This window comes from Coregonus lavaretus (assembly GCF_964263955.1).
Source record: "Coregonus lavaretus genome assembly, chromosome: 15".
NCBI classification, from domain to species: domain Eukaryota; kingdom Metazoa; phylum Chordata; class Actinopteri; order Salmoniformes; family Salmonidae; genus Coregonus; species Coregonus lavaretus.
In genome coordinates, this window is record NC_140002.1 from 16,958,038 (window position 1) to 16,972,476 (window position 14,439).

Consider the following 14,439-nt stretch of genomic DNA (forward strand, 5'->3'; position numbering starts at 1 on the left):
GATTTGATAAAGTGATTTGGCTATGTCACTGATCAAACTACCCTTGAGTCAATCTGGTGTTCTTTGATAGCATTTACTTTTGCAAGACTCTACTGTCAAGTTTTTACCCTTTTGTCTTGATTGCTGTATTCAGACATGTCTGTGTGTAGCAAGGTTATGAACAAGACACTTGTAAGCGATCCAAGAAACTAAATGTTACACTCAAGACTACCCTTTAAATATGAGGAAGTGGAGGTTTGTGTCACTAAATCAGTGGACTGGTTTGTATTAATGGCTGGATTGAAATTAATACAACAGTTTCAATGAAGCATGTCGTTTTTGCTTCTAACCCTACCCTCAACATCAACCTCTATCACTTGAGAATAGCTATTGTCAGTAAACTGGAGCAGAGAGAGACACTGTCTTGTGTCCGTTTTATGCACACAGAAGGTCAGGCTGGGAAGAAAAAAAATACATATGCCAAAAAGGATTATCCACAACATCAGATGTGTGTGCTGTAACTTTGAGTAGGAGACTTGCTCAGACTCAAAACAACATACAGTATATGTAGTAGTATTCAATGACAAATGATTTTGTATTAAAGGGAAAATATAAAGACTGGCCTTTTTATTTTGTGATATTGTAATGTATATGCATTATGTAACACAAGAATAGAATTCAAAAAGAGAAATTAATTAAATAAACATTGAAAGGTACAGAACATTTTATAAATACTAGCTTAGTTTTAACTGATAATGGAACATGGAGACACTGATGGCCAAAGTTGTGCTAATTTGCGTATATATGCTCAACCATAGACCACTATGTGCATGAATTTCTTGAGTTACAAGAAACTTTTATATACATAAAAGTTTATCAATTTTATTAAAATATGAATTGTGTATAATAAAACATTTATATAATTGATTTATTTTACCTCCTGGAGAAAGCATTACAATTGTATGGTCCAATAACCAAATCTCAAACAGGAAGAGTAACAATGCAAAATGACTTATTATTATGTATTGTATGCAGATCCCAGTTGTTTGAAGGCTTACAAAATGATGGGCTGAATCTTGACATGGAGTATGATTTTGTTGACGGTGAGTGTCACCACCCTGTGGCCTAAATAACATTGCAGTTTGCGTTCACTCCTGCCATCTATGGGTTGTAAAGATTATTGCATGAAAAGGGTAGGGGAAGACATCAAATTGTATGGATTCAAAGATGAGACCAGGTATGACTAGATATGAAAACATACTGAAATGGATTCAAATATAACACTCAGGACCACTATTCTCAAAGGAGATTCTCAGTTGAAAGAGCTTTTGAGTCCAGGACTAATCGGTGTCTGGGAAACCGACCTTCATTGCATTGTGTTGCCTTGATTGTCAGCAGAGGGGAGGGACAAAAAAAGCACTTCTGGCACACAGTTTCAGGGTAGCATGTTTATTTGAACTTGTGATCAGCAATGTAGTATTCTCCTACAAGGCTCAAAGGAATTCATAAATATGTATGCCTTATTCAAATGAGCCCATCTCATCAGTGACAAACTCCATGATATAACTCCATGTGGCAGAATGGGGTGACACATACTCTGATTATTCATTAAATAAAAGTATAAAATGAACAAAACAGTATCATGACCTATATCAAATATAAGATCACAGTAAAATAAATTATCAAAAGAGCACTGGATATTCAAACATTATTGGCTGAAATAACAAAAACATTCAAATATACAGCACCCGTAATAAGCTACAGTACTAGCATGGCAGAAAAGGTAAATGGCTTTTTTATTCAAATGAGTTAGGTTTATGTCCTCGAATAATGAGAGAACTGTTCAGGCCAAATTTCCTACATGTAAGTGAAACCCATCACTCCTTTATAATCTTTACAATGTGGCATTTGGGTCGACAGACAAAATGGCATCAGAACCAAACCCCTTCGGGCCTGAGGTACAGTGAAGTAAAACTTAGCTGTGTGAATATCTGATAACATCAAATCATCTGTAAAAAAATTAAAATAAAACACACTCATCCCTGTATAACTGTGTGGTCACTGGACAGTATTTGCTTATCATGCTCTGAATAGAGATCAGTTAGTCAGTTCTTCAGTGGGGGTACAGTGGCCCCATACAGTAGTATTCAGGAGGCAGCCATTTTGGCTCTGGACGGATCTTAGTATGCAGGAAGGACAAGGTGAGCTCAGCAAAAGGCAGTAGTTTTATTAGATGAGTAAGGTACAATGTTTTAGATGGTAACGATCCATGGCTGACAATGAAAGCAGGGGGAGCTCATGCAACTTGGATGGGAGGAGGGGTGGAGGGTTGCCAGATTGGAGAGTCCTCTCCAAAGTTTCTGTCAGACAGCAGCCCATGGCTTGAATTCTTTAAGTAGGACATAGCACTGGAGAAGAAAAAATGATTGATAATTAGGGATACTTCAATCATCGTTATAATAATTATCAATGTTCTTTGTCAACTGTGCTAATCAAATTAGAAAAACGTTATCATGAGCCTGTATATTTATTCAGACACATTTCACAAGTTCAGACAGGAAACACATTCATTTAACAATGTATTAGAAAATAGATGGCAACGCGTGGTCTTGGCGTTAGGCTCTGCTCCTTCAGGGGAGCTCACTGCCAGATCCATGTGTCCATTATTACCATTAAAATACAGGCAGTGAGCGAGATATAACAATCCCCCTGACGGGATCAAAATGCTTGGTGAATATATTGATAAAAGTCTATTTGTCCTAGAGAGATTTATACGATTATTAAAACGCCACACCAGGGTAAGCCTACACGAAACACAGCCCTTACTTAAGGGTTTCTAAAACAAACTATGGGGAAAAATGAATGGTGGAAAAAAATGAATGCAAACACTCTATGTAAACACTCGAGTTCCCCATCTGAACTGGCTTAATTATTAATTATTATACCAGTGGAATAGCCCCTTTAGGTACCATGTATCAGGTTATGTTGTATTTTCCACTTTTGTGTACACTTTTGTTGACCCTTACTTGGACAATACACTGTAAATGCATTCCCTTACACTTAAAGTAATACCTATGTAATTTTAAGTGTTTATAAACCTAATAAAGCAATAGTTACCTTTTAATATGTAGTCAGTTAGCAGTGTAGGCACCTTCTCACTGTCCTCCTTCATGGCATAAAGAACTGTGGGGAGAAAAACAAAGCAAGGTGGCTCTTAGCACTGAGTATAGCACTGCTGGGCATTGACACACTTTTGGAGTTCTTTGAGCACTGTAGGTATTGACCTACAAGTTACCTAACAGACAGCACACAGACTAACCAAATTGAAAATTATGTTTGTACCAAACTATATGAGCAAAACTAACTTTAAGGGTAAATGTATCTAAGACAGCGTTTACCAAACTCGGTCCTGGGGACCCCAAGGGGTTCATGTTTCGTTTTTTGCCCTAGCACTACACAGCTGATTCAAATAATGAACTCTTCATCAAGATTTGATTATTTAAATCAGCTGTGTTGTGCTCGGGTAAAAACCAAAACTAGGAAAACTACCCATTAGCTTAGAATTACATTTTATTTCCCTGCCTACTTACTATTGGTGATCATCTGAAGGTCGTCCACAGTTGGAGGAGTTGCTTTCTTCTCATATGGAATTACCGTGTTTAGATACTAAACAACGAAGACAAAGAGAGACGGTTAGGGAAGAAACGTAGCAGTGTTGAACCCACATGCTTCATTGTAGATTTAAAACACTGATATACTTGGTGGCTAAGAGCTGTAAATGCTTAAGTGTCTGACCTGTTTGTCCGTCCCTGTGCTGCCAAATGTCTGTCTGATGCCTGTCTGCAGGATGTTGGAGAGACCCTCCATACTGAAACGCTGGAACACAGACAATCACTAGCGGTGAGGAACAACAACCCTCTGTCATCACAACAGATTTAGTAACACTTTCTATGAGACAGCTTTCTTGTGATACATTCTAAATACATTATAGCATTTCTCTATGCATTTATACAGCTTATACGGAGCTATTATGAATATAGTTTGCATATTAGCCTGTTTTGTAATGGATGTAACCCAACAGCATTTATAAAGGCTGTTAATTTAAAAGGAGCAGTTATGAATGCTTATGATATTAAAATCAGACATCACCACAGGTCAATGGTATATTGACTGGTTGTGCATTATGATGAGGGCTACAGTAATTGACTCTAGCCTCCATTCCTACATTGTCATTACTAAATAGATAGAACTACCATGGTATTGGACAGGTATGTTGGTTAATAATCTGTTCCTGGATATGGACGGGCTGGTCTATGCTGGAACTGTAAGAAATCATATGGTCACTTCCTCTGTGAGTACTCTGTCTGTTGTTCTTCCCGTAAGTGCAGTTAGTTAGGGCCTAATGGTCTCTAGGTCCATTATCCATGTCGATGTGTGAGGGAGAGAGAGAGAGCTGTCTGGCTTGGAAATGCATGTGAATGGACATTAACGCACAGACACTCATGCGTAAGCCTCCCTCCCTCAGTGCTAACCTTCGTAGGCATGGAGGCGGGTTTGGGGTCTGTGCAGGTGGTGGTCGTAGTAGTAGTACCACCAACCACGGTCGTGGTTATCGCGTTACCCTGCAGACTGAGGCCCTTGTCGACCCGGCGCCGGCGCTTGCCCGTGTCCCGCTGCTCCTTCTGGCGGTTCTGCACCTCCATGAGGGCCGTGATGAACGTGTTCTTCACCTCCTTCTCAAACTCCAGCTCTTCACGGCGCGCCAGCTGGGTGACCAGCTCCTCTGAGTACTCCCTGATGGCCCCCTCCACCCGGCACAGCAGCTCCACCAGGGCCGAGCTGGGCATCACACTCAGGCCTGGAGGGAGAGAGAGGCATGGAGGTCAGGTATGGAGCTACATTAGCCTGGAGCCCAGCTCTGCATTAGCTGAATAGCCAAATCCTATGGTCATTGTCACAAACAGACAGACCTGGGACCAGGCAAACTGACATAGGCCTGGAGAGAGAAGGGAGGAGGGGAGGAGACGTTGGTTGTAATCAGGTATGGAGCTACGCTACATTAGCCAGTTGATCCCAGATCTGTTTGTGCTGTATAACCAACTCTTACAGTCGTTGTTACTAATAGATCTGGGACCAGGCTAATTGTACATAGAGGTGAACAGAGATTCAATATGCATAATGTTATATACTGTAGAAGGGATATCAAATTCCTTCCCTTGAGGGACAAAGTACTGCTGGTTTTCATTACAATCTGACCTCAGACCTGGGGCATTAGGAAGAAGTGAACTCTCTGGCCAAACAATGACATAAACTGCTAAGGAAAAAAGAAAACCTGTATTCATAAAACATCTCAGAGTAGCAGTGCTAATTTAGGATCAGGTTCCCCCTGTCAATGTAATCATATTCATTGATATATAAAAGGCAATACTGATCCTAGATCAGCATACTTTGAGACACATACTTTGAGACACTATGAATACGGGCCCAGTACCACTTCAGGCCTCAAGGGCAGGAATTGAATAGTCCGGCTGTATACATACAGTCAGTGATGTATATTCATGGATGCCACGGGAAGCCAGGCTTCCCAAAACAATTGACCAATAATAAAATAAAAATTACTAATAATAGTTTTTCTTTCGTCTCTCTGTGTTTCATAATTTTCCTTCAATTCGCAAGAGGAGAAAGCATCCGACGAGCGAGCGAAACAGCGCCCCTCTGTCTCTCTACATGTAGGCCATTTATCTGATGCTGTCTGGTCCAAACAACTATGAAATTGTTGCCGCCGTAGCATTGAAGGCAAGGGAAGCCAGCGAGTATCTGGTCTCCCTTGAAAAAAAAAGTATAAACTATTTGCCAATCAGCGTTGAGCTAAACTGAGTGAGCTCAACTGTGAATGGTCCTGGCGCACCCAAAAAAGTGTCAAGTTGAAATGGTGCTGGAATAGTGAAGGCAGCTGCTGTTTTATGCGACTTGCAGTAACTCTCTGCGGTTCTAAATCAATAGTTGTTTAGTGGTCCGAAAATGTCGGCAACATTAACTTGCTTGATCATGCTGTACATGCAATATGCTTTGTGGACTTCACTGGACAGAGGTTGCTATCCGGTTTTCTGATAAAACAAAGGTGTGGTTGAATTTATTCTGCCACTGTGTCTTCTTATTTCTCGGCCTTTAGGCCTATATACCACAGTCGCAAGGCATATGAATTAATAGGTTATAGAGCAAACAACGCAATTATCACAACACATAGGTTGTAGTATGTCTTTTTTGTGGGGGGGGTGCTTGGCTTCCCCAGTGATTTTACTCACGCACCGCTACTGCATACAGTATATGAATAGATGACATAAATGGGAGGAAAGTGGGATGATATCACCTGTATGTCACCTATTACGTTTTTCATTAGCCTTGACATTACATTCTGAGAAGAGGAACTAGCCTTTGACTGTTTCTGTGACTGGGTGATGCTGTCCAATATTACTACTATTTTTGGAAGTCAACACACACACACACACACACACACACACACACACACACACACACACACACTAAGTAGGACAAATACAAATATGTCTCATGCAGGGGAGCCACATGGTCACACAATATGTCTTTCCACAGGGAACACAGGGAAGCATATTGAGTGTGTGCCATGGTCCTCAAATGATCGACTCATACAAAAAATGTCTGCTGCAGGTTTGTCCAGTTATTCATCCTATATTCACCATAGAGGCTGAAGACTGATGAAAGATCCAGATGTTTACTCTGGTAAACTGATAAGACAACCATATTGTCTGAACTATGACCCCTCACCCAATCAAAGTCCTATAAGCAGGGCGGTAGTCTACTGAGCTAAACCCTTGCCATTAACTCAAGCAAGTTTACATTTTTTGTCTCGGACAAGGTTTCTCATTAGCCGCTACAAGATATATCAAAGGTCACTTAATTTTTATACACTGTTCTATGAACAGGAAATTGATTTTGGAAAAGGTGTCTGTCCACAACTTCAATTGAAATCTGAATTGGACCTTGAATTGCTTAAATTGTCACTTTCTTCTGTTAATTTAACTCCTTGGTACAGTGGATATAAAAAGTCTACACTCTCCTGTTAAAATGCCAGGTTTTTGTGATGTAAAAGAATGAGACAAAGATAAATAATGTCAGAACTTTTTCCACGGTTAATGTGACCTATAATGTGAGCAATTCAATTGAAAAACAAACTGAAATCTTCGAGGGGGAAAAATGAAAAATAAAAACCTTACAATAACCTGATTGCATAAGTGTGCCCTCTTATAACTGGGGATGTGGCTGTGTTCCGAATTAACCAATCACATTCAAACTCATGTTAAATAGAAGTCATTACACACCTGCCATCATTTAAAGTGACTCTGATTAATCACAAAGTTCAGCTGTTCTAGTAGGATTTTCCTGACATTTTCTTAGTTGCATCTCAGAGCGAAAGCCATGGTCCGCAGAGAGCTTCCAAGGCATCAGAGGGATCTCATTGTTGAAAGATATCAGTCAGGAGAAGGGTACAAAATAATTTCCAAAGCATTACATATACCATGGAACACAGTGAAGACAGTCATCATCAAGTGGAGAAAATATGGCACAACAGAGACATTACCAAGAACTGGACGTCCCTCCAAAATGTATGAAAAGATGAGGAGAAAACTGGTCAGGGAGGCTTCTAAGAGGCCTACAGCAACATTAAAGGAACTGCAGGAATTTCTGGCAAGTACTGGCTATGTGCTACATGTGACAACAATCTCCTGTATTCTTCATATGAAGGGGCTATAGGGTAGGGTGGCAAGACAGAAGCCTTTTCTTACAAAGAAAAACATCCAAGCCCGGCTGAAGTTTGCAAAAACAAACATCAAGTCCCCCAAAAGCACGTGGGAAAATGTTTTATGGTCTGATGAAACCAAGGTTGAAATTTTTGGCCATAATTCCAAAAGGTATGTTTGCGCAAAAACAACACTGCACATCACCCAAAGAACACCATACCCACAGTGAATAATGGTGGTGGCAGCATCATGCTTTGGGGCTGTTTTTCTTCAGCTGGAACCGGGGCCTTAGTCAGGGTGGAGGGAATTATGAACAGTTCCAAATACCAGGCAATTTTGGCACAAAACCTTCAGGCGTCCGTTAGAAAGCTGAAGATGAAGAGGAAGTTCACCTTTCAGCACAACAATGACCCAAAGCACACATCCAAATCCACAAAAGCATGGCTTCACCAGAAGAAGATTAACGTTTTGGAATGGCCCAGCCAGAGCCCAGACCTGAATCCAATTTAACATCTCTGGGGTGATCTGAAGAGGGCTGTGCACAGGAGATGTCCTCGCAATCTGACAGATTTGGAGCGCTTTTGCAAAGAAGAGTGGGCAAATATTGCCACGTCAAGATGTGCCATGCTAATAGACTCCTACCCAAAAAGACTGAGTGCTGTAATAAAATCAAAAGGTGCTTCAACAAAGTATTAGTTTAAGGGTGTGCACACTTATGCAACCAGGTTATTGTGAGTTTTTTATTTCCCCCCCTCAAAGATTTCAGTTTGTTTTTCAATTGAATTGTTCACGTTATAGGTCCCATTAAAGGTGGAAAAAGTTCTGACATGATTTATTTGTCTCATTCTTTTACATCACAAAAACCTGGCATTTTAACAGGGGTGTGTAGACTTTTTATATCCACTGTATATGTGACTTGGTGTTTAACCCTTGATTCAACCTTAGTTTTTGTACACTAACCTTCATAAGAGGGCATGTTGTTATTGGAGGCCTGGGACAGCTGTCTGATCTCTTCCAGAAGGGATGGGTTGGTCTTGGGTGAGGAGTGTCCACTCTCCTCCTCGTCCTCCTCCTCTGTCTCACCAGGGTCCGGAGAGTTCTCCATCATCTCAACTATCTCCTCAATGACCTTGGAGAGAGATGGAGGGAGGGAGGGTGGGAGGGAAGGTAGATTAATACATACACTCTCATGAACAGCAGTCAGACTCTGAGTCACCAATAAGTAAAAAACGAATGGTCGTCAGGCATTTATTATTCATGTACAGTAGCCTATGCTATAATGCAGAAGGGAGCTACTTGAAATAAATAGTCTTGCTATACTTTTCGCCTTGGCCTTTTTAACCACTGTTATTACAGTATATGGGGGAGTTAATGTATTCTACTTTTGTATGTTTTAAACTGTCTAAATTAGCTTAAAGTAACTGTCCAGAGAGAATCTCACATTTAAAAGTTAATATTCTGTTAACTCATACCCAAATAATGTTGTTGACTCATCCTTTATTCATATTTGTGGCCAAAGCATAAATTGGAGAAAAAATACTTACAAAATCCCACCTCAAGCTTATATCTCAAACAGACCATTTAAAAAATGCTTGCTATTTCCTCATAGATGATGATGGCCAATAAGCGGTCTACTCGCATGAATAATTTTAATGACCGGTATATGCCAACACCATTCTGTTGTTGGGGTATGCCCGCACCATACCAACACAGAAAAGCTGCTTTTTAACATACTTAATTACAATGTTTTGGAAGGAAAACTATTTAACTTGTGTTGTAATTAATTATGGGTCATATTTCATAGAAATCTGGAAACAGTAGACAGTTACTTTAACTAAACCTAGTAATATACTTAACTGGAAGTCCTACCAAGTCCTTTGCATAACAGGAAGTACATGTGTCTGTAGTCACCTGATCAGCAGTGAGGAGAGGCTCCTCACTCAGGCAGTTGGCATTGTCGTTCTTCTCATTCATCTCCTCCTCCTCTTTTTCATGAATCTGGAGAATGCAAGAGAGAACGAATGAAACCATGGAAACCCATTCAGCCACATTTGTGCTAGCTTAACTTCTTAGTATTGGAAACAGAAACCATGGAAACAAGGTTTATAAATAAGAGTACAGAAAAGCCATTCACCCATGTTGGATTTATCTTTAGAATATTAGCATTGGCGTTTAGGAAGCTAGTGAACATGGTCCAAATATGACCCCATTATCCCCCTCTGCTTTTCATCTGAAAATACAATTTATTACCCTCGAGTTTGGAAGCAAATTTGAAAGTGTTTGAGTTATGCTTAGTCACACTCAAATTGCCCCAATTCTATCTATTGACCATTGACTTTCTATTTACTAATTGACTGCTTTTGATGCTCATTTATGCCATTGGCCTCACCCCAGTTAATCCCTACAAGGATATAATTCAGTAATAAACTAAACCGGGGGCATGGAAGACTAAATGCTGATGGACTGCTTTTCTATGTCTGGAGAGTCGCTTATAGCTTCCTGCTGGGGACCAGTGCCTGTGCCTTGACCCTGACCCAGCTCTGTGCCTTGACCCTGACCCAGCCCTGTGCCTTGACCCTGACCCAGCCCTGTGCCTTGACCCTGACCCAGCCCTGTGCCTTGACCCTGACCCAGTGCCTGCAGTTGCATGCGACAGCAGACTAGGGGAGGAGAGGGAGAGAGGGTGGAGGAGGAGGGTGGTTGATTGACGGATACTAAGTAGCACGCAGTCAAGGCAGCTCAGCCTTGATTTTTGGTGTCAGGTCAGGTGACGTCAGCGCCACAACCACAAGGCATGAATGAACATCCAGCCAGCCAGCCAGCCAGCCTGCCAGCACACTCTAGCTAGCATGTTTGCTAAAACTTGATCTCTTACAGCATGTCGTCCCACATTGCCTCACTAAAGAACACACTGCAGTCAGTCACACATGAAAGAGGTGTTCTAATATCCATTCAAATAAGTCTAAAGATCTAATGAAAAAATGTATTTCCAAGATGTTGTCTCAGAATGTTTCAGGTCTTTCCAGTTGAGAAGAAAGGAGGTTGGAAAATGGAGAAACATGATTCTTACGATGACCTTCAAGTATTTTGGAGTATATTGTAGAGCGTTACCTCCTGATCGGAGAGGTTGTCGTTGAATCCCTCTGAGTTGGGGTCGTCCCAGCTGGAGACAGAGGAAGGGACGTAGTTATCCATCAGCGCATCCCACACACTGAAACATGGACATAACAAACACACATTCAGTCACCAACACCGCAACACAACAAAAATACAGAGATGCAAACACACTTAGCCACCAACATTGTAACAGGACATCTCATACACTGCAACACAAGACAAACACTCAGTCACCAACATTGGAACGATCAGGACATCCCACACACAACACAGCACAAAACACTATCAGTCCTCAAGGCTGTAACTATCAGGAAATAGGCTCTTTTTGGGGGCATAAAATGGTAATTCCATAATAATCCAAAATCCAGTGGTGGCTTGTGATTTTAAAAAAATGAGGAGGAGGATGGATTACATCATGAAGAGGACCATCCTTCTCTTCCTCCCTAGATGACCCTCCTCTACCCAAAATCATGTTTGATAGAAATTGTCAATTGTATATCTGCAGCTATTTCCTTCTATCAGTGTTCCGTTGAACATTCGCAGAGAGTGAATGCAGAGTAAGAGGTGTTCACATGACATTATTGTGCTTCATTCTCATTTGTTGCTCTTTTACTTCACTCTGTTTTGGGCGGTCTCTCAACAATTATGTCCCTGAACTTGTCAACATAATTAATCAAATCAAAATGCACATCAAAATCCTCCCTATTGCACTCCAGGCTGCAATGCACACAGTCAACTAACAATAAAATAAAAACTCAGTTTACACATTTTTTACAGGTGTCCAATGTGAATAAGTATAGATAAAAACAGCCCCTTACAGCATTGTGCAGGTCCTCCTCCAACTATAAGAACCTCGGTCCAATCAAGGCTTTAGCCTTGTGAAAATGACCAGAGTAGAACTCTCCCTTTGTTTCCCCTTTCTTTGTTTTTCCCCCAGCTTGGCATGGCACCCACACCCTACCCTCCTCTTAGTGGCACTGCCCAGCAATGCGCCATGCAGGAAACAAGCAGCCATTCATCGGGACTCATGACCTCAGAGATCATGCCTGATGTGTTGTCCACACACACACACACACACACACACACACACACACACAGACACTAGCTGGTACAGCACCGTCCCAAATGTTTGCAAACCTTTAGTTAATCTGGCCCTTAGATTGAACCAATCATTCTATCAACTGTGTTGCATAACATAAATAATGTATAAACTATCAAATTAAAACTCAAATAAAGCTTACAATAGATAAATGTGCATTTGTTCCTTGCATCACTACAAGGATAAGGATAGGGGAACCAATTTCAAAACATTCAAATCAGACGCATCATATGATGCGGTTTCTAACTCTGTAGTGTACTGTAGAATACAGTAGATCATCAAATGCAAAACAAGGTCATTAATGCACGCCCACATGCTAACAATAGTATCCCCAACATACATCTTGTATGTCATTGATTTTTATCATCAATACTTTGTCCTTCGGTCCTATGCACTCTGAATATGGATCAATTGGCATACCCAAGGGCACCTACAACCAAGCTATTTTTAGCAAGAGGGTTTATTTCCACCCAATGCGAGAATGTCTATGTTTCCGCTTCAGAAGCAGTTGGCGAATGGGAGTGCTAGCTGCCTGCTGGTAGAGGCAGCGACAGACCAAAAGAGCGTTAAAAAATACATTTAATAATTCAAGGCCTATACCGACTGTAGACTGCTGGGATGGGCAGTGTCACACGGGTGGTTTGTGTTTTCGTGTTTTTTGCTGGTGGACGATTTGGTTGCTGTGAGGTGGGCTGAGTATCAGGATCTGAGAGCCGGGTCATGAGATATCTAGTGGTATCGTTATTAAAGTAGTGGTATATCAGCCAATGCTCTGTTTAGCTGATAGCTGTGATGACTTTTGGTATTCTATCTAAACTTTAATGAATGCATAGGTGTAGTGTTCATAGCTACTCCCCTGTAGCTCAGTTGGTAGGGCATGGCGCTTGCAACGCCAGGGTTGTGGGTTCGTTTCCCACGGGGGGCCAGTATGAAAAATGTATGCACTCACTAACTGTAAGTCGCTCTGGATAAGAGCGTCTGCTAAATGACTAGAATGTAAAAAAATAGCTGCTCCTTTCACACCATACCCAGACTTGAAATGCTCTGTTTGCAGTAAATAGTGTGCCTTGAATGGGATTGCATGGTCACAAAAGTATGCAGTGTGAAGACAGAAGAGGAAGACATCATCAGAAATGATGGACTACCTAAACAAGCAAGCATTGACCAATGATTTGTTCAGAAGATTGCTGCAAAGGATGTGCCATATTATAAAAAGAATACTGGGGTGCATTGTACAACCCAAAAGGCAAGCAGCTGAAGTGAAAAATAATTTCCCTGTGATACACCATTTGTATCTTTCACTCTTATCACAAAAGCACAGACCCTTTATGCTGAGGTCAGACTTATGCTTAAAAACCACAAAGGTGGTGGACGATACTCACTCTTCATCCTGCAGCCGCTCCTCGTCCTCCTCGGTGTGGGACTGGTTGCGCACGGGGGCCAGGCCTTCCGTCTTGGTGTTGTAGTTGTGGAAACAGACATTCAACTTCTCGTCAAACTCATTGACCAGGTCCTCCATGGACTTGAAGCTCATCATCTCAGAGAAGTTCTCCAGTTCGGAGAAGTCCTCACGGGTGATGGGGGCTAGGGGGGCCATGGGGGCCAGGGGGACGGTGCTGTAGGGGGGTCGGCTGATGGGCATGTCCTCTACCCGGCAAGGCCTGAGGTCCTCAAACTCCTCATCCAGGCACACAAGCGGGGCCTCCATGGTGGGTGTCCCCAATCACAAGTCAATGACAGAGGAAGGAGCCCTAGGATAGGAAAGGAAGGGACAAAAAATTGAAAACAACATGGACTTTACAGGGGGTTGCTTTTTTCAATTTGTGTCATTAAATCATTCTCCAGAAACATTGTCAATACCACTGACCCAGAAAAGACAAAGCATTTCTGGGTCCCAGCCCAGACACCAGCACTTCAGGTCTCAGGAAGACAGTAGCGATGCTAACTCGGCCATCTGCTACATCAGCAGTAGCACATCTGATTCAGCAAATAATGGCTTGGTGGTTAGTTGAATCAGGTGTGCTAGTGCAGGGCTGGAGTAAAAATACTTGACTACATGCTAAATTCACACTTTTGGTATCTGGAGTAATTTCAATTGGACATTTACCAATAAAATACACATATAAATGTTGCAGCAAGTCTAGAATGGCAAAGTCCCCCCCCAGACAAAGAGGAAGGGACTCAGCTGGACCAGGAAAGACACAGTCCCCCAGGGAGCCAAAATGGTAGTCGGGTTTCCTGGTTAACTGCAGTTAATTAAGCAATACTGGTGGGATTTTAATTGATGAGGAAAGGGATTCAGGGACTGATAGTCATTATAAAGACAATACAGTGGCCACCCATTATGTTGTCTTAAGAGCGAAACTCAACAAAAGAAAGGGCATATCTAGCCCTAAATTTAGACAATGTGCTAATTATAGATTTTATCGCTGTGGCGAATTCTGTGTCACAGCAAGATGGTACTAA

General features: G+C 41.6%; 2 protein-coding genes across 2 annotated transcripts; both read right to left on the reverse strand.

Annotated features, from left to right (window-relative positions):
• Positions 1 to 1,415: 1,415 nt before the first annotated feature.
• On the reverse strand, positions 1,416 to 11,756 carry LOC311142738 (fasciculation and elongation protein zeta-1-like). Its single transcript, XM_084178399.1, has 9 exons — positions 11,693 to 11,756; positions 10,869 to 10,968; positions 9,669 to 9,755; positions 8,718 to 8,886; positions 4,512 to 4,837; positions 3,775 to 3,855; positions 3,570 to 3,645; positions 3,097 to 3,162; positions 1,416 to 2,387 (listed from the first exon to the last, which is right to left on the reverse strand). The coding sequence occupies exons 1-9, from the start codon at positions 11,695 to 11,697 to the stop codon at positions 2,371 to 2,373; spliced, it is 927 nt and encodes a 308-aa protein (XP_084034525.1). The 5' UTR covers positions 11,698 to 11,756; the 3' UTR covers positions 1,416 to 2,370.
• Positions 11,757 to 13,351: 1,595 nt separating this feature from the next.
• LOC311142739 (fasciculation and elongation protein zeta-1-like) lies at positions 13,352 to 13,681 on the reverse strand (the record flags this gene model as incomplete). The annotated part of the gene is made up of 1 exon (XM_084178400.1): positions 13,352 to 13,681. The coding sequence occupies one exon, from the start codon at positions 13,679 to 13,681 to the stop codon at positions 13,352 to 13,354; it is 330 nt and encodes a 109-aa protein (XP_084034526.1).
• Positions 13,682 to 14,439: the final 758 nt, after the last annotated feature.

What these genes read in the sequence shown, in the direction of transcription:
- LOC311142738 (XM_084178399.1), bottom strand. An exon ending in ACAACCTCTCCGATCAGGAG is followed by an intron (nt 9,756 to 10,868) that starts GTAACGCTCTAC and finishes TGCATTCTCCAG; the next exon opens with ATTCATGAAAAAGAGGAGGA. An exon ending in CCGCCTCCATGCCTACGAAG is followed by an intron (nt 3,856 to 4,511) that starts GTTAGCACTGAG and finishes TCTGTGTTCCAG; the next exon opens with CGTTTCAGTATGGAGGGTCT.